Raw genomic sequence first — 23,531 nt, 5'->3', positions numbered from 1 at the left:
GTCGACTATAGGTGGGACTTGACGATTCTGATTTGACTATGTAAATCCTTAGTCGGGGACAGCCCTAGTGATCAGGCAGAAATGTCCAAACAAATGTCAACTTTAGAACCTCAGACAAAGTGCAGCTCACAGTCCCAAACAGAGTTTGCCCCTCAGTAATTACATTTTTTGCAAAACTACCAGCTTTACTACTCTGGCACAATCTACAAGACATTTGCTGGGCGGAGTTGATTCGCACAGAATCGAAAACTTTGTCTTGCGTTGCCCCCTGACATTTTGCACGCTAGGCAACCGCCTATGTTGCCTATAGGCCCTGAATACAAAGGTATCAAGTGGAGAGAAAAGAGATGTGCATGTTGCACAATTATCCCCCAGACACTTCTATGTTGCTGCTACTAATAGAGCAGCCAATTACAGAACCACCACTGGGCTGCTGCTTCTCCACCTCTTCAATGCCCTGCACTGCATTGATTGGCTCTTTTGTTTTAACCTGGAGTTGTTCACTTCATATACAGTTTTGTACAAACAGTCCCCAGGGCGCCCACAAAACATTTGCAACGTCTGCATGTGCCTTATTGGTCTAGTGGTTGTGTGACTTATTGACCTCTTCCTGTGCTGGAAGTAATGTGCAAACAAGGGAGCTGTTTTTCCCCAAAACAGGTCTGATGGAAATAAACTGCAAGGTAAGGTGAGGTGCTTTAAACAGTCGAGTACACAGAGAGGCTCCCTGCTGGAGACAAGCAAAAGGAAAACAAAAAAACCCTCATGCACATCTCTTCTCCCTGATCACCTCTGATGCAAGGTCTTCAACACTGCAGCAGACAGGCAGGTAGTCGCAGAAGTGGGTCAGTTAAACAGGTCAAGATGGCTGAACAAGGGAAACACTCATTTTCACAATCTAATTAATACCTCCAAGACCGGAGCTATTTTCCCCTCCGTGCTAGTATTTGGCTTTAAAACAAGACTGACACCACCAAACAACCCACCAGTGGCCTGGCGGTCAGACCATTAGTCTAAGCGATAGAGAAAAGGTCCTGTCTGTCATGCCACCAGATGAGGACATTAGAATGTAAAGAGAAACTAATATGGAAGTAAGAGAGAAATTGCAAGGTATGTGCATGCGTAATGTGTTTTTACAATCGAGGAGAAAAAAACAATTTTATTCATGATCCTGCCAGTAAGTTTGTCCACTCATTAATATTTCACAGAGGACTTCTTGTCATGTTGGCCATTATCAAAGTCTCATTAATAGTCTTGCTTTATTGACAATCCATAAAATGCTAAAAAAACAAAAACATCATTCACCACCAACACCATTCCTATATCCTCGGCTGCAGAGTAAAGTGTGAAGGGAGGGATAACAGAGAGGATCATGATGACCACTGACTCCCACAGCAGCATTGGCCGCTGAAGATAGACAGAGAGAGCAGAAGTAAAGGCAGATAAAAGGAAACAAGTGAGGGAGACAGGCAAAGAAAGAGATGCTATTACTGAAGATTGATCCATATCACAATGAGACAGACATTCATATTGTCATTTAAATAGACTGAGACAATTAAAACTGAGCTCATCGTTATCCAAGGTTCATAAGAAAATGTATTCACAGCCCCTCGTCAAGCAGTGCAGAGACGTACCAAAACAGGCAGGCAGCAGCGCTTCCTTGAGTCTAACAAGCTGATATTTTGAAATGGGATATTTTTTCAGCAAAAAATACCAAACTCATTTCCATCTTTGCTAACTGCAGGCAACATAATGAACCCAATCATGGCAATTTTCCACAGGTATTTCACTCAGAGACATCTGCATCCTGGAATGAAAGAAGATACTAATTTGGCTGGAAGGACCGAGAAGGATTTTGTGATTCTGTGTGTGTGAGAGAAAGTGTGTGTCTGTCAAGAGTGTGGGTGCATGAATTTGACTGAAATACACATACGCCAGCAACCTGATGCAGCATGGCAAAGCTTCCAAGTTTTCAAATCCTATACACCCCCTGCCACCACACAGAGTCTCCAGGGACTGGAAAAATTTAATCACACTAAACATATGTGTAAGGTGAGGTGATGCACTACGAAATAAATACCAGCATGAAGAGAAGCAGAAAGGAGTTTGTCATGAGGATTCATACTGAATATCCAGTGAATAAAACACATTCCCACAGGAGCAGGCAGGCTGCCGCACCTCACCCCCTCACATGGAGGCAAGTGGGGGATATCACCTCTTTGAAAAAGTGTTTCATAATAAACGAGTCAGTGGATCCTCCTGGCAGGACAATTCGGCACAACATGCTGATAAATGTGTTTATTACTCAGAGCATGCAGGTACAGTGCACACGTGTACATTTAGATGATGTTTCAAATTGCTGTCGCTTTCGCTCATAAGTTAAAACGCTAGTGTGCTTACATGAATACTGAGACCTTATTGAGATTGTTGAGTGGGAAAAAGAAAACAAAATATTTACTCCTACATCAGGGCGTAGAGCTGCAGAGTGTTCCATGAATGAAAATCTGTACAGGCAACTCAGATTACACTTATTTGTTTGCTTGTAGTATAAGCAAATACTTTTTTTTACTGTGGTGTAATATCAGGTGTTTTCAGATGCTTGGAGCATACAAACATGACTTGGCACTACATTCAGTCAGCAAAGTTGGACAGCTGAGATCTCCATATGGTATTTATAGACCTTACTAATGCCTTTGGCTGGATACCACACATCAACTATTGTAAAATGGTTTTGATTTGCCGTCTTCCTGGGCATTCAGTATTTTCTAGATACTAAGCGATGACTCACAAAAGCGGACTTTACTAGATCATAGGACTAAACTTTTACCTCTGCCTTTTATAATGCCATTGCAGGTGATGAGTCAAATATCAAGGTGAGTTGTAAGTGGAGAAAAACATAAATGGCTGTACTTCTTATCCATCAGGGCATATATGAACACTATACTTCCTGTAAGCATGGTTTTGATGATCTGCAGATCAAAAGATGTCTGCGGTAACATGGGCAAAATATGGTGAGCGACAGTTTTGTCTGTGTTAGATATAGCCATTGTTTAAACAGCCTTTCTCTGATTGTATTTTAATGTGTTGTTAGGAGCTGATTTACACTGAAATGATGTCTTTTCAACAAGGAGACTATTTTTATATATAGCTAGATGTAAAAAAGACAGACTCGATAAGGGCAACATTTTGCCCAGTTCTAACATTGATGCCTTGTTGTTTGGCCTGCAAATTATAAAACTTATTCTTCATTAACCTTTACCAAAACAAGCTCAGGTTCATGCAACTATTACAGTGAGTTCAAATAATGAGTAAATCGCCAGTGGCTCTAAAACTGGTGAGGACTAACTTCAAACGTTTTATCCCGGAGTCCTTAAAATTAACTGCAATTGAACCTCTTCTTAAAAAAACACTCTTGATCCAGCGGGTTTAGCAAACTATAGACCTATATCTAAGCAACTATAGACCCTTTCTCTCTAAGATCCTTGATAAAGCAGTCACCAATCAGTTGTGTGACTTTCTACATAGCAATAGTTTATTTGAGGATTTTCAGTCAGGATTTAGAGTTCATCATCGCACAGAGACCGCACCGGTGAAAATTACAAATTACCTTCTAATTGCATCAGACAAAGGACTTGTATCTCTACTTGAGACCATTGACCATCACATCCTATTAATAAGACATTTAAGAACATTTAATTGGTCTTACAGGAACTGCTCTAAGCTGGTTTAAGTCCTATTTATCAGATCGATCTCAGTTTGTACATGTTAAGGATGAATCCTCCATGCGTGCCAAACTTAGTCACAGATTTCCACAAGGATCTGTGCTGGCACCAATCCTATTCACCTTATGCTTCCTTTAGGCAATACTACTGGGAAACTCTCCATAAACTTTATTAGGCAGATGGTATTACTGTACATAAGTATTTTTTTTCCGTATCTGTGGTTTACTTGAGCATTTTTAGTTGTTGCAACTTTTTACTTTCACTTCGCTACATTTCTAAGCCAAATATCGGCTTTCTACTCTTACATTCTGCACGAGACATAGTTGCATTGGTAGGCTAATAGCATGCAGCACACTTCAGTGGAGCAGCAGTGAAAAACAAATGTTAAAGAGGTGGTATTATGCTCATTTTCAGGTTCAAAATCTTATTTAGGGGTTGTACCAGAACAGGTTTACATGGTTTAATTTTCAAAAAACACCATATTTTTCTTATACTACACATTGCTGCAGCTCCTCTTTTCACCCTGCGTGTTGTTCGCTCTGCTCTTGAGCTACAGAGTGATGCATCTTACTTGTACAAAATCTTGTGATCCAAATCAAAGCCGCTTCAGACCTCGACCATATCCCAGCAGATGGTATAAGTCCACAACATCATTGTTCCACATCTTACCATAAACCACTACAAAAATCACCATATTTCAACTAAATTTTACATAAACATTGGCCAAACAATTTGAACGTTTGCTCAGTAGCTTTCACATCAAGTGTAACATTAGCATTATAGCTATAACTTTAGCTGTGTTAGCCAACGTTTACAACAACTCCGCACTTGAACAGTCTGTGAAGTAACATTGGCGTGTTTATTTTAAATATAATTCACAACCAATAAAGCATACTTACAGGTTGTGATTGTGAATTTCCAGGCGTTGCATCGTCTTTTAGGACTAAACGCTGAACTGTTGCCGGTGTTCTGACGATCTATGCTGCCTTGCTGAAAAATGCTACCATAGCGCAAATCGATAGACTCGACTCTCCTCGGCCCCTGCTCCGTTTGCCATTGCAGATAGTACCCAGAGATAGTACGTAGCTTGTCGTCATAGTGACGCCACACACACACACACACACACACACACACACACAGACACACACACAACTGCCGCGGCGTAATGTTCAATGCGACACACACACCAGCGATCCACACAGCTTTCTTTTTTAAGTTAAAACATTTCAACATTCCTCAGAAAGTAAAGACAGATAAGCGGTATGAAAACCTTCCAGCTGTGTTTTCCTCTGCCGTTGTTGCTGCAGCGGTCTGTGTGACGGCGGGAGCAGAGAGCTCTGTGAGCGGGCGGCTGGCCGGCCTCACACACTCTTCCCGCGGGTTGGCACAGGCTTTCCCCGCAGCCACTTTATTTAGTGATGAAATTCCATACGAAAACTGTAAACTATAAAACTTTCTGTTGCTGGCCTCTGTCTGGTGCAGCAATGATGATGCAGTGAATAGTGAATATTCTCTCTGACCAGTCAGCAGTCTGTCGTGTTTTCACGTTAGAGTTTAGTATCCCTCAGCTCGCTTGGAACCTTGATGGAGGTGGTATGAAAAAAAGTACCTGGAAGCAGGTACAACATTTCTACAATGGAAAACCAAACAAAGGCGAGTCGAGCCAAAGGGCCTCCTCTCAGACTAGCTTGGTTTGAGTGCGTGCCTGACCCCGCTAGCCGCTTGGCAAGCTTTATGACGCGTTTTCATTGTGATGTCACAAGTAAAGGAAGTGAAGGGCTGGACTACAAACGAGCTGTTTTCAAGCGGTTCAGAGCAGGGTTTTCTGTGGGAGATGGGAACTCCCTTTGGGCTGGACTTTGGGCTTTTTCACTTTGCAAACCTGTTACATGCACAAAAAAGAGATATAACTCAATAAAGGGGAGGGAAAAAGCCAAAAAGCATAATGCCACCTCTTTAAATACAGCCGACTCAGGGCGAATCATCTTCGCCCAGGTGATGCGACACAAGCATACACACAGTGTTAATAATCAAGTCACTCTTACGCACCCTCTGGACGGCCCCGCCTCACTCTTCTGTCAGAGGTAAACTTGCGTTCTCACCTCTAAAAGTCTGATGTCAGCAGATAACAGCAATGTTAAGTTAATGTGCAGCTGCGTGAATCTCTGTGGGCTGCTAGCCAGTGTCTGAAGTGTAGAGTGAAATACAACTTTTTATTACGTTTGATAAACTCAGACGGACCACTGTTTTTATAGTGTTGTCACACTCTGCCTGTGTGCCATGCCGTGTTTTGCACTTTTGTGTTTAGTTAGTTTTATTTTGGTCTGTTGGGTTTTGGGGGTCTGTCTTGTCTTTCGTCTAGTGTTCGGTAACCCTTGTCATGTCTGTTACCCCAGTGATCCCTCTGCGTGTCTGTCTCTGTTTTCCCCTGCTCTCTCTCTCCCTACCTGGGCCTCGTTAGTCTCATGTCCTGCATGCACTGCTAGCCGCCAGCCTGAGCCACCGGCCTGCTAGTGCTGCTAGCTCCAGGCCCTCTGTTCCCCAGCCCACTAACCCCCAAAGGACTTGTTCCCAGCCTACTAACCCCAAGAGGACTTGTTCCCGGCCTGTTAGCGCTCCAGCGGCTAGCTCCCTGCCTGTTTCCCGGCCTGCTAGCGCTCCAGCGGCTAGCTCCCTGCCTGTTTCCCGGCCTGCTAGCGCTCCAGCGGCTTGCCCCCAGCCTGTTTCCTGGCCTGCTAGCACTACAGCGGCTAGTCATCTGCCTGCTCCATCCCCCTCCAAGTCGGCTCAAACTTCCAGGTTGGCTGGGGATTCATGGACTTCCAGCTCTCTGGCTGCCTTTCTGTTGGACTTACCTTTGGAGCCAGAGAGTGAACAGACGGAGAGTCCCCAGCCAACCAACCACTGGTCGGAGGGAGACCGGTCTGCTAGCGGGCTGCTAGCAGACCTACACAGCTCCGGTTCCGGGTCTACTAGCCTGGAGGCTAGCACCTTGTCGAACTCTGCGTCAGATCCACCTCCAGTAAGGCCGGCTGGAGGGGACGACGTAGGCCCCGACGACGAGCGGCCAAGAAACTGGTACCTGCACCAGCTCCGTTGGCGGTCCAGCCGATTCCTGTTCCTAGTGCTCCGTCGGTGGTCCGATCGGCACCAGCTCCGCCGGTGGTCCGATCGACTCCTGGTTCCTCGTCGGTGGTCCGACCAACACCAGCTTCGTTGGTGGCCCAGCCGACTCCTGTTCCGTCATCGGTGGTCCGACCAACACCAGCTTCGTTGGTGGCCCAGCCGACTCCTGTTCCGTCATCGGTGGTCTGACCAGCACCTGCTTCGCCAGTGGTCCGATCAACTCCTGTTCCCTCGTCGGCGGTCCGACCAACACCAGCTCCGTTGGTGGCCCAGCCGACTCCTGTTCCCTCGTTGGTGGTCCAACCAACACCAGCACCGTTGGTGGCCCAGCCGACTCCTGTTCCTTCGCCGGTGGTCCGATCGACTCCTGTTCCCTCGTCGGTGGTCCGACCGACTCCAGCTCCTCGTGTCCGGTCCATGGTCCCCAGCCCAGCTGTCCAGTCGGTGGTCAGACCAACTCCAGCAGCTCGTGTCCGGTCCATGGTCCTCAGCCCAGCTATCTCGCCGGTGGTCCTCAGCTGTGTCTCCAGAGCACCCAAGCTTTGGGTGCCGACCTCCGGAGAGGTCTTGCCGTCGGCCTCCTGCTCGGCCCCCAGTGGGTTTGCTGCCTCACTGTTGGCCATCCTGCCAACCCCTTGAACTCTGTTGCCCCCTTGATCTGCCCGGCCTGTTGGGTCGTCCCCCGGGGCGGCCTCCCGAACTCTGTGGCCCCCCTGTTCTTCCTGGCCTGTTGGGTCGTCCCCCGGGGCGGCCTCCCGAACTCTGTGTCCTGCGTTTGGGTCCTCCAACCTGCCTCCACACCACCCATCATGACAAGTGTAGCTCGGAAAAAATACTGCATTGCGTGTGGAAATGCATATTGTAAAATGCATACAGGCACATTCCAGCAAGAAACATCTATGGGACCAGTCCAGACAGGACAAGACAGTGGATTCACATTGAGTATTAAAATACTGATTAGTGGCAATATCGATGCACATCTCAGTAAATAAGCATCACATATTCAGCCAAGTCATTTTATAAATAGTGTTTTATATTTGAAAATGTATTGAAGGAAACCTGAAGGAGCCAGTTTGAATGGGCCTGATGCAGCTGAATACGTTAATATATAGAAAATATCTAAAATTTACAGGGGCTATGCTTAAGTTTGTCAGTAGAATAGATGAGGGATCATCAGCCAGTACCAGCACAGTTGATTCACATCCAGCCTCACACAAAGACCTATGTGAAGTACAGGCAGCTTCAGCCAGTATGAGCACAGCCAGAGATGTACAGCTAGCATCAGATGCAAGCATCTCAGACCCTGAAGGAATAGTTTCTGCTCCACCCAAATGATACTACCACAACAGCAGAGCAATAAAGCGGCCTAATCCTCCCAGTATAGGAAATATCCACTTCTCCTCTTCCTTATTGTGATTCGCTATAACTTATAATGTTGTATTCAAACCTGTCTTGATTAAAAAGATTGATTGCTTTTTGTAAGATCAATAGATTTGAATGTGTATTACTTTTTACTTTTGATTACTGAAGTATTTTTAAAACCAGGTACTTTTTTTACTTTTACTCAAGTAGGTTTATACCGGATGACTTTTACTTTTACTTGAGTAACATTTTTCATGTGGTATCTGTACTTTTACTTAAGTATGAAAATTGAGTACTTCTTCCACCAGTGCCCAATTATATCTATTGATCAAGCCGGATGAAACCAATCAGTAGGCTAAACCTCAAATGTGCCTTCAAGATATTAAACCCTGGATGACCTGCAATTTTCTAATGTTAAACTCAGATAAAACTGAAGTCATTATACTGGGGCCCAAACACCTCTGTGACGCATTATCTAAAGAGATAGTTACTCTGGATGGTATCGTACCAGAGTTATCTTTGATGAGGACAAGTCCTTCAACCCTCACATTAAACAAACTTCAAGCACCGCCTTTTTCACCTACGTAACGTTGCAAAAATCAGGAACATCCTGTCACAAAATGATTAAAAACTAGTCACTTCTAGGCTGGATTACTGCAATTCTTTATTATCACGCTGCTCAAATGAGTCCCATAAGACTCTTCAGCTGATCCAGAATGCCGTGTACTGACAAGAACCAGGAAAAGAGATCATATTTCTCCTGTTTTATCTTCTCTGGACTGGCTCCCTGTAAAATCCAGAATAAAATTTAAAATCCTTCTCTTCACCTACAGAAATCTTAATGGTCAGGCACCATCTTATCTCATAGTCCCTTATTATGCTACTATGGTACTACTTTGTGCTTTCTCATCCCTCTCTTGCTCCTATCACTTTCTGCAGGTGTTTCTGGCTCTGCAGCCGTGGACTCAACACCCGCTGCTACAATTATTAGGGCCTGAGCACGAACCGCAAGGTCCCTATTGATCGTGGCAAAATAGCTCGCTAGCGACCCCTACAGAGCAGCCCCTGGACCAAGTTTCACCTATACGTATATGGAATTTCTGTGGTACGTGTATCATGTCCAGACGTATAAAAAAGCCTCTTGGAGCCATAGCCTAAACAGGAAGTCGGCCATTTTGGATTTAATGGCCATTTTTGGCGATTTACACACTTTGTACTTTAACGAACCTAGGGATTTAGTCCGTTCAACTTCAAATTTTTGCTGTGCACTCTAAACCCATTGATTAAAAGATTTCTAAATGTTATTACCAGTCTTTACCAGAGTTTGCCCGTGGCGTGCTGTCAAAAATCGATGAAGCTGTTATAACTTCTGTATACATGCTGACATCTGGACCAAATTTGATATGTATATTAAGAGTCGCACCCTGAACACATCCATATGCCAATATTCACTCAATGTCATAGCGCCACCTGCTGGCAACCAGAAATGACACAATTTACGCTGTAATGTACTACTTCTAACAGGTTGGACGTATCAACTTCAAAACTGTCCCAGAAAACCTATACACATTGATGAGGCCATGATGTAAAACTTGTGAGTTTTCGGTTAATGGCGTGGCGGTGAAGTCCCACACTTCGCCATGACACAGGAAGTTGTTGTAACTTGACTGTACAAGCTCAGATCTGTACCAAATTTTACATGTTTAATAAGAGTTCTGCCCTGAACACATGTACATGCCAATATTCACCCACAGTCATAGCGCCAACTGCTGGACACAGGATGTGAACTTTAACGAAGCAGCCCCCGTGGCACGCTTCACCTACATGTATGACATTTCTGTGGTACGTGTATCATGTCCAGACATCCCAAAAAGCCTCTTGGAGTGATGCCCTAAACCCAACAGGAAGTCAGCCATTTTGAATTTTATGGTCATTTTTGCATGATTTACAGGCTCTGTGCTTTAACGAACTCCTCCTACAAAATTAGTCTGACCGACTTCAGGTTGTCGCTGTCTACTCTAAACCCGTTAATGATTAAAAGTTGTACAAACGGTGAGTTTTCGTGGAATGGCGTCCCCGTGGCATGGCGTCAAAATCAATGATTCGCCATGAAAGAGGAGGTTGTTGTAATTTCAGTGTACATGCTGACATCTGCACCAAACTTTACGTGTTTGATAACAGTCCTGCCCCTAACACATTTACAGGCCAATATTCAGTTATAGTCATAGCGCCAAGTGCTGTGCAGCACCACAAAGGGGATTGCAATGATGAACACCTTTGAACACCAGTGTGGCTGTGAATTTGCCACGTGCTTCGTATGCTGCACTACGAAGCACGTGGCAAATTCACAGCCACACTGGCAGATCTCCAGAATCTGCAACGCAGCCGCCCCACACCTCGACACGCTACACATGCGAGGGCCCGCCCGACGCTGCTTGCAGCTTTAATTATTATTAGTCCTATTCGTATTATTAACATTAATATCACTATAATTATCAGTACCATTATTAATTTACTGTACCACTACTACTTTTACTCTCCGTATTTCTGTGTGGATAATGTGTGGCCCTCTTTCACTCTCTCTTGCTCTCTCGCTCTCGCTCTCCCTCACCCCCAACCGGTCGAGGCATATGGCCGCCCACTTTGAGCCATGGTTCTGTTTCTCTACCTCCTAAAAGGGAGTATTTTCTTGCCTCTGTCGCCAAGTGCTTGCTAATGGTGGGAACTGTTGGGTTTGTAAATAATATTACAAATAGTACAGCCTACACCTGCTCTTTATGAAAACGCAACTTCTGCTTTTGCTACAGATGCCAATGATTACACAGACGACCAAAAGAAGTTGCTAGACAAGAAAATGTAAACACAGGTCATATTAAGTGTTTAACAAACCAATCCAATCATGATTTCTGGTAAGGGCAGTCTCGGTATAATATATTTTAGGCACTGAGGACACAGAAAGGTGGAGATTAGGAGACAACATTTAAAGTTACTGATGCTCGTACTTTGATTTGTAAGGCCAGTGCGGTGCTCGACAACGTCAAAGATTGAACATCAAAGAAAACTGCAGAGGATTGAGGGCACTAACTACATATTTAATGTAGAAGAGGTATTTTAATCCATGCAGGTAAAGTTACAGATAAGGCTCAAAGTATGTAAAGATGTAGCCAAAGTGAAGGGGCTTCTTTTTCCAAATCAAAGATATTAAGAGGCAGAGTTGGCGCTCAGGTGAGGGGATATTGTTGGGCAGGTGCAACAAGAGAAAGGGAAAGAATAGGGTCAGACAAAGGGCAATTATATGGACTACCTCAGTCCATAGAGAGGCAGGCTAGTCATGGAGCCGTAAATCGGCAGGAGGAAGCAGCAAGGTGGGATACAGTTGTTGTTCACGCAAAACAGTAGATGAATTGCAAATATAAAGCAAAAAAGAAACTAGACGAAAACAAAAAAGCAACAAAAATAGCAAACCAGATTAAATGTATTATGTGTTTGCACATATTAGGTTACGTCTATTTAAATCTATCCAAATCACCCCAACATAATGTCAGTCTATAGATGGTGGAGATCTGTTCCTTTCCTTTATGTTCAGTTCTACAGTTTGTCCAAGCATGATAAGCCAGGTAACATAAATTATCTAGCAGCAGAAATTGAGAGCAAATGGTTAGATGCGCATTCGTCATCTAATGTTAATATATTGTTGCATTTGTCCAGAGTGTTAAAAAGAAAAGGACTAAAGGATTTCTGAGCTGGCATATTTTAGGACAGGTATGGGTGGGAAGAGATTAGCACATGGGAGTAGATTTGAGGAAGCCATTGATAAGCCCACAGGAAATAGCAAGCCTCACCATAGCTGGTGCAGATAAAACACAATGGATGGTTTAGTCCATGGAGCTCACAATGTCATGGGAGGACACCGTAGATGACTCATGTGAAAGGAAATACAAGCTGGTGTGAAAGCACTGGTTGGAAAGTTAGTGGGTAATAAGTGGAAGTTGGTAGCTTAGACTTTGTAGCAAAGTGGATCTTGACCTTACATTGCATAAATTACTACTAATGTCAAATTGTAATTTGTGGGCAGAACTTGTGGTGGCAAAAATGGAAGCCAATGATTGTGATTGTTGTTTGTAGCATTGCAGTTGGCAACGCGGTATAGCAGTAGGGGTTTTCTAAGGCTGACAACAAAGGTAAAAGTTGTGCATTACTGTTGTCAGCACTTGAAAGATTTACAACAATGTAATTTGACCTCTGACATACATTGCAACTAAAGCAAGTCAGCCCAGAAAAGCCCAAGGTAGAAGTCGGTAGAAGGTTCTGTAGAAGTCCTATTTTTTGGCACTTTATGCTTCAATAACATTTGGATAAGGTGGCTAATGAACAGCACTGCCAGTCTGATGTTAAATCATCATGCCTGATGTCCTGTATGGTAGTGTATGTTAGTGCTAAACTTCGGGATTTGCCACAATAGAATTATACTTAAATTTGTGCCTGATTGAATAAAGGGGCGGGCATTATGTTTAAAATCTTCAATCCCATTATATGTAAATCTACACCATGATTTAAAATATGTATGATGTGATATTGTATGTTATGGAAAATCAATTGAAAAACTATTGGATGGATAAAATTATATTACTGATTGATGCATGTACAGGGATCCAGACTAACTTTTTGCATTGGATGCACTGGTGTGCTTACATTTTTCATTTAGTTAAACCACCACAAAATTTAGGTGCACCCAAATTTTTCAAAGCACCACGAAATTACTTGTTTCACTACCATAATTTCATCTATTTGGTCGATAACATTTGGTCTAGTCTAGAAGGAGATTTTATTGGTCACGTACTAAGCCAATAAAACTCTTCATTCTTTTGACATCTGAATGAAGGCTCACCCTGGATTTTTTTATGTACAGTCTCTGATTATGATACAAGGGTTTTTTTCGCTACCTACTGTGTGTGCTTTTTCTATATTCACACCCTGGCAGGTGCTGTGTAGTCCCCGTCAACTCCCCCCACCTTGCAGTAAACTGAGAACATTTTCCAATCTCCTGCAAGTGTGTGTTGTGTGTGTGCAGGTGTGACGTCAACTGTGATCCCTTGAGAATGGATAAATGACAAAAGATGTGACTGTTCCCATCTCATCCCCTCATCCCTTTCTCCTGTTTCAGAGGATACGTTTGGAGGCAGAAATGAAGGAGAATCTGTGTGTCTGTCGGTCTGCCTGATGCAACCCCCCCCCGAGCTCCTGGCCCCCAGAGAGCATTGGCTCCTGAAGAAGCCTCTCTGTCACAACACTGACAAGCCGAGGCTGGCCATTCTCCAACTGAGCCCAGAGGTGACAGGGCTGTGGAGAAGACAGGCCTGACCTCCACGTCACTCATTCTGTCAGAGAGCTGTCAGTCTCCAGGGCCCAAAACCACAAAAAAGAACTCGCATTAAAAGGGTTAATGTGATGACACACAAGACGCGGTGACACAAAAACGAGTGCAGGAGGCATGCAACACACCAAACTCGCCCACGCATCCGTAAGCATACACACACAAAGACATTGTCACTCAAGCAAACACAGTATGTGATCTGACACAAGATGGAGGGTTCTTACATAACACTTGATTCTTTTCAAAGGTGTAATTGGATGTCTGTTTGGGTCGGGCGGAAGAGGCTCTTGGCTCTGGCAATATCAAAGCTGTCATTCATCAAAGTCTGCCAAAATAACTAACACAAAGTTATTTCTTGATGAAAAAAAATCCTCAAACATACAAAAAAGACCTGATATTCATTTATTTTACATGAAAAGCATACATATTTGTATGTTACAATGTTTCTAGTAATAAAAGGTACTGTAACTTTACCAAGTTTCATTTTAAATACTGCTTACTATCCTTGTTAAATGCAGACAGGAAGAAAAATAATAAGTTTCTTCACATTATAATTCCCCAAAATAAATTGCTTTCAGAGGGAAAGAGCACATTAATTCAAAAGACACATTAATTCAAAATAGATGCAAATTCATGTTTTGTGGTCTTCACACACCCGTAAAAAAACTGAGATGGATGATAGATGTGACACAAGCTCACAGCTAGGAATCAGAGCTCCTTCATCTAGTTCAAATTTGAGTATAAGAACAACTTAGTACTTCTCTTCAATTTGGAGAGCGGAGCACAGGGCACTTCGTGGCTTGCGTAAGGAAGCCAAGGATACGTAACATGACTTCTGTGTGTATACAAGATCCTAAGGACTCATCAGCAACATGTTAATCATAAAAAGCACAAACACGTGCACAAAATAATGAGATTTAAAAAACACTGCTCACACAACACAACCAAGACAAATTCTGTTATCAATCACAGAAGTAAATGATTGTGTTGAGCTTAATATCCAACACAGCTCATCAACTTCCACTATTAGCAATGGCTGTTTAATTATATTATGGTAAAACAAAATGCCTAATTCTTGCTGCCTGAACACAAAATTTTGTATTTAACCATTCCATCGAAACAAACAAAAAACTAAGGCAGTATGAAGTCATTAAGTGAAAAAAAAAAAAGAATATATTTATTTTGGAGGGACTTGTTGGTATTAGAAGTCAGATGTTCAGTGTTAAAGCACAAGACAGTCTAGGACAATACAGTATTTTGCTGCCTATAACTACTAAATATTAAATATTTTGGTCAGGGTGACATATCAGCCAGATGATCAATTCATTCTCTTGTTCAACTTTATCCCTTAGTGGTTTGTTCCTATTTCAATTTCAAAACACTTTAATCAAATAACGTAGGTCGCCTCTTTCAGACATGATATAATAACCATTCTACTACTACACGAATACTGTCTCATTAGAGCCGCAGTGGACCCTGAGCAGTCAAAGACCATCTTGTATTCTTTTTGCATTGTTTACCTTTGTTCTGTCACATTAATAAAACCCACACCCGAGTTGTCTTCAAAATTTTCAAGGAGAATGTGCTCTATTTGACACACTCTAAGTGTAAACACACACTCATTTTTTTATGAATCCCAGATTGAGTGCAGGAAGAGTTGGTGCAGGTCAAGGCAGTGGTCATTTTTCATTGCCCGTAGTGTTTCATAGCGGTTTCCCAGGACATGGACCATAAAGCCTTGCTCTGTAGTGTGGCCAGGAATGTAGAATCATGAGGTTCTTGGCAGTTGTGCATCTTCACCTTTACAGGTATGTAGTTTAGAGTTCCTCAAAGAAGGCCACCCTGGACTTGGTGCTCTGTAGTGTTAGCTGTGGAGGAAATAACGACAGACCCGATAAGTTTTCTGTGATGGAAGTAAACAAGAACAGAATATACTGCAGTAGAGCGAGAAACAAGCAAAATAAGTCACCAAACGGGAATTCTGACAGACCTGGCAGACCTATAGTTGGCTATTTATTTTGCTAACCTGAATCTTTTGTTTGTTTGTTTTTTTGTTGTTTTTCAAATCACACGTAAATATATAGACACACTTTCACTCATCATATTCAAACAACAATGACATTTAAAAATATAAAAAAAAAAAATTCCTCAATCTATTCAAAAACAGTGACAGACAGACTGCCTTTCTGCAAGGTCCTTTAAAAAGCCTTTAAAAGAATGAAGTGAGACCAACTCCTTCAACTGTAGTTCATTCTGAAGCTGATTCCATGCAGATGGCGCTGCAAAATTAAAAGCCTTTTTGCCAAAGTCATTAGGGACAGTCAATCAAAACAGATCCTGTGAGCGCAGGTGATATGTCCCTGCAGGCCTCGGGAGGATGTAAGTGTTCAGATAAGGAGAAAGAAGTCCTAATACTGCCTTATAAATAAAAAGATTCCAATGCATCCAACGCCGAAAGGAGAGGGAGAACCACCCAACCCAAGAATACAGCAAACAGTGATGAGTGAGAGATTTTAAGTTTGTGATGAATCTCAAGGCTCCATGAAACACGGTGTCCAAAGCAAGCAAGACACTGGGAGGTTGAATGCATGTATAAAATATCACCATAGTCCAAGACAGACAAGAATGTTGCATTTACAAGTTGTTTTTTTGCTTCAAAAGATAAACAGGACTTGATTAAAAAAAAAAAAACCCTAACTTCAATTTCGTTTTTTTAACCAGATCTTGGACATGCAATGTAAAAGACAGTGATTGGTCAATGGTAATGCCCAAGTATTTATAATGTGACACTTCAATTTCTGTACCAGAAAGTGTACAAATGGTTGGGACATTGTTTTTAGTTGATTTTCCCAGAATGAAAGTCAGTTTAGTTTTTTTAGAGTTTAGAACCAATTTTAAAGTAGCCAGATTATGTTGCAAGATGTTAAAAGCGAACTGTAAATTTGTGATTGCTTGACCTAATGTGGACCCAGAACAATAGAGAACAGTGGCATCAGCATAGTAATGATAGTTTGTATTTTTTATATTATTGCAGAGGTTGTTTGTATAAATGATAAAAAGAAGATGCCCAAGGACTGAGCCTTGAGGCACCCCCTTTGAAATATTTAGGGAGGCAGAAGTGAGGCCGTCTACTTGCACACATTGTGTTCTTCCTGATAGGTAACTGTTGAACCATCCCACTGCTTGTTCTGATAGAGGTGAGTCTTTGAAGGAGTATTTTATGGTCCACTGTGTCAAAAGCTTTTGACAAATCAATAAACAGTGCTGCACAGTGCTGTTTATTGTCCAAGGTTTTGACCAGGTCATTGACAACTTTTGAAACAGCTGTTATTGTAATATGTTGTTTCCTGAAACCGGATTGAAATTCATTCAGAATATTGTTATTAATTAGATAGTCTATTAATTGCATGCTGATGACTGATTCCATTAATTTAGCTAATACTGGCAATTTAGAAATAGGCCTATAGTTATTTATATTTACAGGATCACCACCTTTGTGAAGGGGGAGACCATTGGCAGATTTCCAGATGGCTGGTACTTGATTCATGGCTTAAAAAAAGGTTAATTAAATATGTAACTGGATTGGCTATCAAATCTTGTCTGGACCTGATGATTTTTTTGGATCTAGTTCTTTCAAGGACTTCCTTACTTCTGGTATGGTTACAGTCTTGAAATGAAATGGTTGAGCAGTGACTGATCAACAGGACATACAGTGGGAGAGTTGGAAATTGGATTATGTAATGTTTCATAAAGGGAGCAAGCAGCAATGAAATGCTTATTAAAACTATTGAGAATTTCATTTTTGTCAATGATTTTGTTGTCATCAACAACAATACAAGACGGTACTTCTGTAACTGTTTTTGCTTCAGTTAATAATTTGATTGTTTTCCAGAACTTGAGAGGGTTATTTAAATTTTTGGATGTTTCAGAAAGGAAATAGGCAGATTTGGCATTACGGATTATTACAGTGCATAAATTACGTAAATGCCGAAATTTCAACCAGTCAGACTCAAGCTTTGACCTTCTAGCTTGAGCCCAGGCTTGATTTCACTCAAGAAGAAGGTCAGACAATTCATTGCTAAACCAAACATTATTTCGCCCTTTCACTCTATGTCTTTTGAGTGGGGCATGCTTGTTTACCAGGCCTATGAAACCATCATAAAAAAACGTCCAAGCATTTTCAACATCATCAATAAGGCTAATTCTTCCCCAGTCAAAATCATACAGATAATGTAAAAAGCCTTGCACTGAGAACTGCTTCATTGCCCTCTTAAAGATTATGCGTGGCCTTGTTTTAGGAATTTTTGTGTTCCTTACAGATGCTATAACACAATGATCACTAATTTGCAAAAACAGAGGCACAGGAATATTTGTGAGGGGCATTTGTAAGAATAAGATCAATTAGGGATGATTTTTCTGGATGTTTTAGGTTTGGTCTGGTGGAGCTATTCACAATCTGAAAGAGATTAAAAGAATCACAAAATGATTTAAAATGAACAGACATTGGCAAAAGCCACTTCCAATTAAGATCTCCTAAAAAGACAATTTCATTATAATTTAGACTTGTTAAAAACTCCCTCAGAGAAGAAAGAGTGCTACTGTCAGCTGAGGGGGATCTATAACAACCAACAACTGTGGTGTGAAGACTCTTAGAAACTTCTAAGTCAAGGGCCAACAATTCAAATTGCCTACTTATTGACTTTGAGACAATTACATTCACAAGAAATGACTTTTTTTTACATATATTGCAACACCTCCACCCTTTTTAGGTCGGTCTGTTCTGAATAAGTTGTACCCACCTATAGTCACATCCTTATCAGAAACAGATTTGTTGAGCCAAGTTTCACTTAAAACAAAAACATTGGCATTGGTTGAAAGTACCTCATGCCTCTGATGAGCGCCAGAGTAAATGTAAAAAGGCATTAAAACCACAACACATTCCAGCAAAACAAGTGATCAGGTGAGCAAGTGATCATAATGAGAGGATAATTTAAGAGTCTGTCCCCTTTGAGTGTGTACTAAAAAAATACTCCCAAGAATTTTCTGTTTGTAATGAATCTCTGATGGTATGTGGCAGCATCCAGCATTATTAATACATCTTACACTGAAGCATAAATCAGGCTTGATCACTTTAAAACTGGCAGCCCTGATGGGCAAAGAAATCTGTAGGTTTTCCAAACTCTCTACTAATGCAGAAACAATTGAACAGACAGGGAGAGCAGGATGAGTAGAAGATCAATGAAAGTCAGACAAACACTGTTAATTGTTTTTCGGTCCGGTTTAAATGAGCTGGTGATGGATTAATCCAGGTCAATGTCTGTGCTTTAGCCCCTTCAGCACAGCTAACCATTGGCTCATTTCATACAGCATACGTGAGCACTACATCAAATTGGCTGGACAAACTTCTTCCTCTCTCTAACATCTGTAGGGTGAAGGGAATTAAAGCGGCTGCCAAAGTAAATATTAGGCCGGGGATGAAGGAGGACAGTTAGGGAAATCGAGGTTGTTTCTGGGGAATGTGTAGATGGAGGGACTTAAGCCGATGATGTGTGGGAGACACAGATGGATTTGCAACATGATTTTTACAGATCACCTTCCATTGTCCCTGAGCTACACTAGAGAGTGTGAAAGCCTGTTTATCGATGTCTAACTCCGCAGCACAGTCCGCAGTCTCCACGCTGGAAAGAGCAAGCCCTCTTTATTAATGTTGTCAATGACAGCAAACTGTTTCCAGATAAGATACCGTTCCGTATGTTGTTTCAATATGCAAGAGAGCAGAATGAGAGTAACCCTCATGGTTGACCTCCCTTGTGTGCCACTTCACACAGTCTGAATGGACTGCCATATACAGAAAATCAACATTTCCTCTCAGTGAAACTTCACACAGAATCACTCCAGCTCTTGTGTTGGTATTCAGTTGTTGAAAACGAGCTCTCCTGGCAGCCCGGGTGGTAACAGAGCAGAACTTGTGGCCTTGTAGAAGTGCAAAGGCGCTGGGCCGTGTTAAGGGGCCATTCATTAATCGTCCAGTGGGGAGAGGAAGTCTGGACGGTGCTGCCGGTCCTGATGCCTCTGGCTTAGACATCTGTGCTTCGTTCGACCTTCTTTCTGCTCTTCTTTTCCCACTGTCTCCGCCTCGTCTTAACCCTCTCTGGGCGCCAACTTTATGGTGCATTCTTAGCACTTGTCCGTGACTCTGCCTCCCTCAAACTGCTTCTATTTTTAACGTTTTTGGTAAACCTCGGCCTCCCGTAAACGGCTCGCCTCTTTTTAGCAAAGTAGGCTTTGTTTCCTCTTCCCTTCTCCCTGCAATGCCGTGTGTCCCCGCCTCTTCCCTCACTAATAAGATGAATGCAGACTGCCACTGGTTCAATTAAACCAACACTTAGCTCCTTTTCCCCCTGCATGCCAGAGGTGCCCCGCTCCATCCGAATGACTAATCACCAAGCAAAAATCAATTAGCGCTACCTTAACAAGTGGGAGACAAGAAGGGAGGAGGGGTGGCCTTTTTTTGTTATACAGCTTGCTGAGAACATAATTCTAATTTTCATTTGATATTTTTTTGAAATTACAGCGATACTGGAGTGGTAAGATAAAGGAGAACAAGTATAATCTGCCAGTTTATCAGAGGACAGTGGAATAGAATCTATTTTTCATAACATTGCCAATGACAATCAATTTAGGAGTACTGCTCAAGCTGAACAAGTCAGAGGCCATCATTTCGTATCACCACCAAGCTGGGCACTTGGTTAAAATGAAGCTATTCTTACAGATGGAGTTGACATAAGATGCATACAGAAACACAGATTTCCCTTTCTGCCTCTTTCAATAGGCTTAAGACCAGTGATCATTGTGCACTTTTAGTGGTTATATGTTTAGTGTTATCCGGTTGCTATTAAGTGATGCTCTGAAAATACTAGGGTTGACCCCCAATAGTCGAAGATTCGATGCTTTGATGGGCGGAGCCTGAGTCCACTGTCAATCTCACAGTCGAAGCTTTGCAGGGAAACAAGGATCATGCCATTTTGGTGATATGGGGGTGCTCAACAATTTTACATAGAACTACAAGTTTTCCACACAAGAATATTTTATCGTTTTTAAATAGCTGGCTACTTGGAATAGACCCGCGAGGAACCATGACGTGCATGTAGTTATCGGCAGCACGGCATGCGCACAAAGCTCACACAAGACCGGTGATTGACAAGCGAGAGAGAGAGAGAGAGAAAGAAAAGGGTCTTCAAAAAGCATCAGTTTAGATGGAAATTTACAGCGTAAGTTGAATGAATAGAGACTGCAGCTCTGTAGCTTCTCAAGATTAAAGCGGAACTACCGTGTGTAACCCCACCCCCCCGCTCGCAATCGCCGCACACAAAAACACACATGATTCGACTATCAGTCGACTACAGGCAGGACTTGACGATTCGACTATGTAAATCCTTAGTTGGGGACAGCCCTAGAAAATACCATAAATCATAAAATAATATGATGGTCAGGCACAGGTGTTAGACGAGGGAGGACTATCAAATATCAACCCTTATCTTTGGTAGATGATGTAAGATCAGAATTAAGATCACATTTACACTCCACCACATCATGTGTCCCAAGATGATCGGACTGTTGTTAATAGTTAAGAAGCAAGTGGTAAAAGAAGCCATTAGGGATAAACAAAGATGTGTATTTCTCCCTCTTATACAATTTAATACAGATCTACATACACAGACCACAATTAATTTGCAAAGATACGATACACTATCATGTAAAGTGGATTTGATACGATTCAGTTACAATAACATTATATTTTTACTTTTTCAAAATAAAATTGTGACTAATACTGAATCAGAATTACCCCAGAAAATTATATTTTCGGCCACACCAACATGAGTGGATCCCCGTTCTGTTTATCTCATGCGTGTGCACGAGGAACTGATCATCAGGAGGCGGTCAACTTGTGCTGCAATGCACCATCAAAGGCAGGAAAAAATATGACTGCTAGCAAGTAAACATGGATGTAAACAATGCTGGATTTAAAATACTGTTTTTATGAGGCAAGAATTGCATTCAAAATATTTGTTACAGCTCCAGGATACACACAATAATTATAAACCTTTAATGCAGGCTGTTTTTGGTAACCTCAATTTCTGGGTTGTCATTCTTCAGAATTTGGTATTTATTTGGTTTAATAATAGAGGTATGAACCTGTAAGACCCTGTAAATGAAACAGCTTCAGCAACAGTCCTGCCATTGATCAGGGCGAGTTGAGGCAGGTTGGAAGAAGCATTACTTTAGCTACAAGTGTTCCTTGCCCTATGTTGACTGCTCCTCTTGCAGCCTTTACTCTCAGTCTAAACGTCAGCTTCTTGTATGAGTTGTTTGAAGTTCGTGGGGCCACTGGTATATTTTATGATACCGCTGCGTGTTTTAAAGACAGCAAATGCAATGTCAAGATGTCAGGTAGCATTGTACACGGTGGTCCTGATATTTCTTTCAGTGTGATAATGTTTTTCAAGCAGGTTTGTGTTCAGGGAATGTAGCAAGCTAACAGGAGAGGGGTGGGTCGCACCCAAACGCTGGAAGCACAGGAGTGCAGAGAGAGACAAAGAGTTGTAAATATCATTGTTTTGACAGCTGCATCAATTTTTTTTGCAAACTGTAGCAGAATTTGGGTCAGATCTGTGGTTGTGTACTGATGCAGTCGATCTCTGGCTCTTGTATTGGTTTTCCGATAGGACGTGGTTAATCTTTAAACATGGATATCAAATCAGCTTAAGGGGTGGATGTAATTAGATTTCTGTTCTGCTACCAAAGACATATTGATGCTTTTTGTGCAGGTATACAAGGTGCTAAAATAACTATAAATGTTTGACTGTTTGACGAAGCACGAATGGGGAGAATTTTACATGTACTTACATGTACAGTGTATTTTAGATGAACATTATTTACATATTTGTGAACCTATTTGAGTATTTTGTGTGTGTATTACAATGTGTGTATTGTGTCCACCATGCAAGCAGCCAAACTGATAGGTACCTTTTTAAAGTTGCTGTGCTTGCTGGTTCCCTGCTCGGTGTTCTGGTTGTGAATGATGTCCAAAGGAGTTTCCCTCTCTTTCAGCTTCAGACTTTCAATCTCCGTCTTCAGCTCATTCAGCTGCTCCTGCAGGTGTTTGCTCTTCTCCATGTACTCGACCCTAAACATGATCAAATTGCAGGTTGGGAGGCTGTTATGTGAATTTCCCTTTCAGCACTTTTTAGATACTTTTCAACTTCAACCTAAAGTTTGTACTATTATATAATACTCTAATGCAGGGGTGGCCAAACTACGGCCCGCAGGCTAATTGTGGCCTGCGGTGAATTTTTTTATATAGACTGAGATTATTTCTCACAAATTTCACTGCATGTATATTGCACATCCTAGTTCAAATACTAGATGCCACTGTCATCTTGAACAACTACTAGCAAGCCAACATCTACTTGACCTACAATGATCGATAACTAGTCTATGAAAATGTTTACCTCAGGTTCAATCACCTCAGGTTTAAACATGGCTTAACTAGAAAAGACAGAAGATAGTGAGTGAATGCAGAAATTGTGTGACTTCTTAGATTTTTCTGTATATGACCCACAATCAAAAAAGTTTGGTCAACCCTGCTCTAATGCTATTAATCAAGGATTTGCAAAAAAGAAAAACAACAACAACAAAAGGTTTAAATCAAGTCTAAAAAGGCTCCAAGTCAGCAAAAACATTTTACTTTCAAACAACTATCAACTGCTATTTCTAACCTAACAGTTATGCAAAAAATGTGTTTGTTTGCAAGCTCTATTCAAAGATTAGGAACTCTTTTACGGGTATTCTGGTCTGAAACCAAAGAGAGGGTTTGAGAAATTACCAATTTAAAATCAGTGAACTGAAAGTTGCAAATTATAAAATGCCATGTACTGTAAATGATC

The 23,531-nt window shown here is 41.9% G+C and overlaps 1 protein-coding gene across 1 annotated transcript in view; it reads right to left on the bottom strand.

Annotated features, from left to right (window-relative positions):
* Positions 1-13,972: 13,972 nt before the first annotated feature.
* Positions 13,973-23,531, bottom strand: part of nf2a (neurofibromin 2a (merlin)) — a 31,040-nt gene continuing 21,481 nt past the window's right edge. The window contains exons 15-16 of the mRNA XM_038704657.1: positions 22,612-22,771; positions 13,973-15,452 (exon numbers count right to left, since the gene is read on the bottom strand). Coding sequence (XP_038560585.1) covers positions 15,402-15,452; positions 22,612-22,771 — 211 coding nt within the window. The 3' untranslated portion in view covers positions 13,973-15,401. The remainder of the gene's footprint in view (positions 15,453-22,611; positions 22,772-23,531) is intronic.

This window comes from Micropterus salmoides, unplaced genomic scaffold (genome assembly GCF_014851395.1).
Source record: "Micropterus salmoides isolate LMB-PRFRI ecotype aquatic unplaced genomic scaffold, ASM1485139v1 Ms_hic_scaffold_7, whole genome shotgun sequence".
NCBI lineage: Eukaryota > Metazoa > Chordata > Actinopteri > Centrarchiformes > Centrarchidae > Micropterus > Micropterus salmoides.
Note: the sequence above shows the minus strand (reverse complement) of the source record. Positions and strands in the feature narration are given on the sequence as shown.